The 2,771-nt window shown below is 34.2% G+C and overlaps 1 protein-coding gene across 1 annotated transcript; it reads left to right on the plus strand.

Annotated features, from left to right (window-relative positions):
* Positions 1 to 327: 327 nt before the first annotated feature.
* On the plus strand, positions 328 to 1,949 carry LOC111906048 (E3 ubiquitin-protein ligase PUB23). The gene has a single exon (XM_023901784.3). It carries the CDS (start codon positions 546 to 548, stop codon positions 1,830 to 1,832), a length of 1,287 nt encoding a protein of 428 aa, XP_023757552.1. The 5' UTR covers positions 328 to 545; the 3' UTR covers positions 1,833 to 1,949.
* Positions 1,950 to 2,771: the final 822 nt, after the last annotated feature.

A 2,771-nucleotide genomic window follows, 5' to 3' on the forward strand; every position in this document is an offset into this window, starting at 1 on the left:
TACTGTATGATACTTTTTCAATAGTTGAGACTCGTGTGAAATTCACATAATTTAATTAAAATGTGATAAAATGATACGAGTATAAATGTTTGTAATCATAAGAGTATACATGTGTGTAACGATAAAACTTGATTATATGTTTCATCTTTACACATTAAATATATAGCCTAGAACAGTTCACGAGCTAGACAAACAACATATTAACCGACTTATATATTCACATCCAAGTAAACTACTCCAAAGGGTCTAGCTCTTGCGGTTCAAAAGAAAATACTACTTTGAAGGGTACATAGTGGAAGTGTGGTTTAGTTTGGGGACTGAAACTATACAAGCATATATATTATTATTTATAAAATCAACCCTACCATGTTGCTTACATGTTGTGCACTGTACATAGTTGCCAAGGCATCTTTTATTGATCACTCTCAATTCAGTAGTTGACTTTGAATTTTCCTTTATTAGACTTTTTAGAACTCTCCCGACGGTTTATATATATATATATTTATCAAATTCCATGCTGTAGGTGTCAAACCCTTTCATCTACAATGGAGATGGAGAGATCAAACCTTGATTCAGAGATAGAGTTTCCTCAAGATTTCAGATGCCCCATTTCCAGAGATCTCATGAAAGAGCCAGTCATCATCTCGACTGGTGTTACATACGAGCGCAAGAACATTGAAAAATGGTTCTTTACCTACAAAAAGAAGACTTGTCCAGCCACAATGCAAGGCATTGAAAACTTCGGTGTTACCCCTAATCATACCCTCAAAAGACTCATTCTTGTATGGCAAAATAGTCATTCTCCATCTTCCTCTTCATCGTGTTCTCCCTGTTCATCTTCATCGTCACCTTTGCCATCGTTCAAGCGAGATGAAATGGTGTCATTGCTCAAGACCCTCGGCTCCAGTCCATTCAAGGTAAATTCTTTAAGAAAACTTAAAGAAATTATGGAAATAGGAGATGATATGAGGCTTGATTTCGTAATATTAGGAGGGTTGGATGTGCTTTTTCCATTAATTGTTCAAATATTAGTCGATTGCTCGGATTTCATGACGTTTAGAGCTTGTGAGGAGGCTTTGGGTGTGCTTCAACTTCTCCTCATATCGGAAGAAGATGATGGGAAAGTGATTGAACTATTGTCTAAACCCGAATGCATGAAGTCAATGGCTATTATTCTTCAAAGAGGAAGTAAAGATGCTAGGGTTTACACGATATCAATATTTAAAAAGCTAGCAGAAAACTCAAATTTCAACTGGAATGTTATTGTAAACGATCAAGGTATTAGTATGTTCAAATCCATTTTGGAGCTTGCATCGGATGAGATTTCAACAAAGGCAAGTTCATCTGCTTTGCAAGTCTTGATAAAGATCTTAGATTCATCAAAGAAAAGCAGATCAAAAGCCATAGAAGCTGGTGCCATGTGTACCCTGATAGAGCTCCTACCAGACTCTAATCGATCCAAGTGTGAGAAAATATTGCAAATAATCAAACTATTGTGTGAATGCGCGGATGGAAGGGTGGCATTCATTGAACACCGTCTTGGCATTGGTGCAATATCAAAGAAACTGTTCAATATATCGGAGATGGCTTCAAAGATTTGCGTGAAGATCTTCTCGTTGATATGCAGTTTTCATCCAACTGAGAAGGTTTTGGAGGAGATGATGATCTATGGAGCAGTGAAGAAGCTCGTGGTGATGTTGCATATGAGCGGACCATCGGCGACCAGAAACAAAGTGTTGGATATGCTCAAAAAACACGGTAACTTTTGGAGTCGATACCCTTGTTTTCCTGGAGAATTGAAGGAATATTTGGGTTTAGATAATCGTCGTTAGACAGCCAGAGCTGACTTATTTTTTTGTTCTTCATTTATTGAAAGTTGAAACATCCAATCACGATACATATAATTAATATCTATTTGTCCATATATATACTACATGCTTGTCTTTTAATGCTAAGGAGGTGAAATTAGTGACTAGTTTATTATTTTATTATTTAATTTGTTCCTTTTAATAATTAGGGTTTGAAACCAGTTTGGTTTTTGTTATTGTATGATTTTGTCTTTTAAAGGTTAAGTTGGTGATTATATGTAATATGAGAATAATACATAATACATATATACAAATGGGGATTTTCATTTGAGAATCTCATTAGTGTTGAGAACGTGACAATGCATACCACAAAGTGCTTACTGATTTTAATATGTGATTTATACAACTTCTATGCTTTTGAAACCATCCAAGGGTATTATATGTCATCATTTTTATATTACGTACTTGATTTAAGCTGATTGGTTACACTATTTAATTTGTTTTCTTTTCATATTTTGTTTCATCATTGATCTATATTGTTGATACATCATTGATTCTGATTTTAATGCTCCAGTGTAATGTTATATATATATATATATATATATATATATATATATATATATATATATATATATATATATATATATATATATATATATATATATATATATATATATATATATATATAAGTGACGATTAGCTTGATTCACGAGACGTTTGAGATAAGGAAACATGATTCAATCTTCATCCCGACTTTCGCTCCAATCTTGTGTCCGGTGATACGTAAAACAATCATAGGCGGGACCCAAGATGACACTCTGATGGTAAAGTTTGTACCTAGCGGGAGAGAACGACCAAAGCTCAAAGAACGATATTAGGGTTTCTTCATCTTTACCTAGTGGTAGGTCTAGCCTATTTGTATGTGTGAACTACATGATTAATCAGATAATGACTCATGAGTAT

Source organism: Lactuca sativa, chromosome 7, assembly GCF_002870075.4.
Source record: "Lactuca sativa cultivar Salinas chromosome 7, Lsat_Salinas_v11, whole genome shotgun sequence".
NCBI lineage: Eukaryota > Viridiplantae > Streptophyta > Magnoliopsida > Asterales > Asteraceae > Lactuca > Lactuca sativa.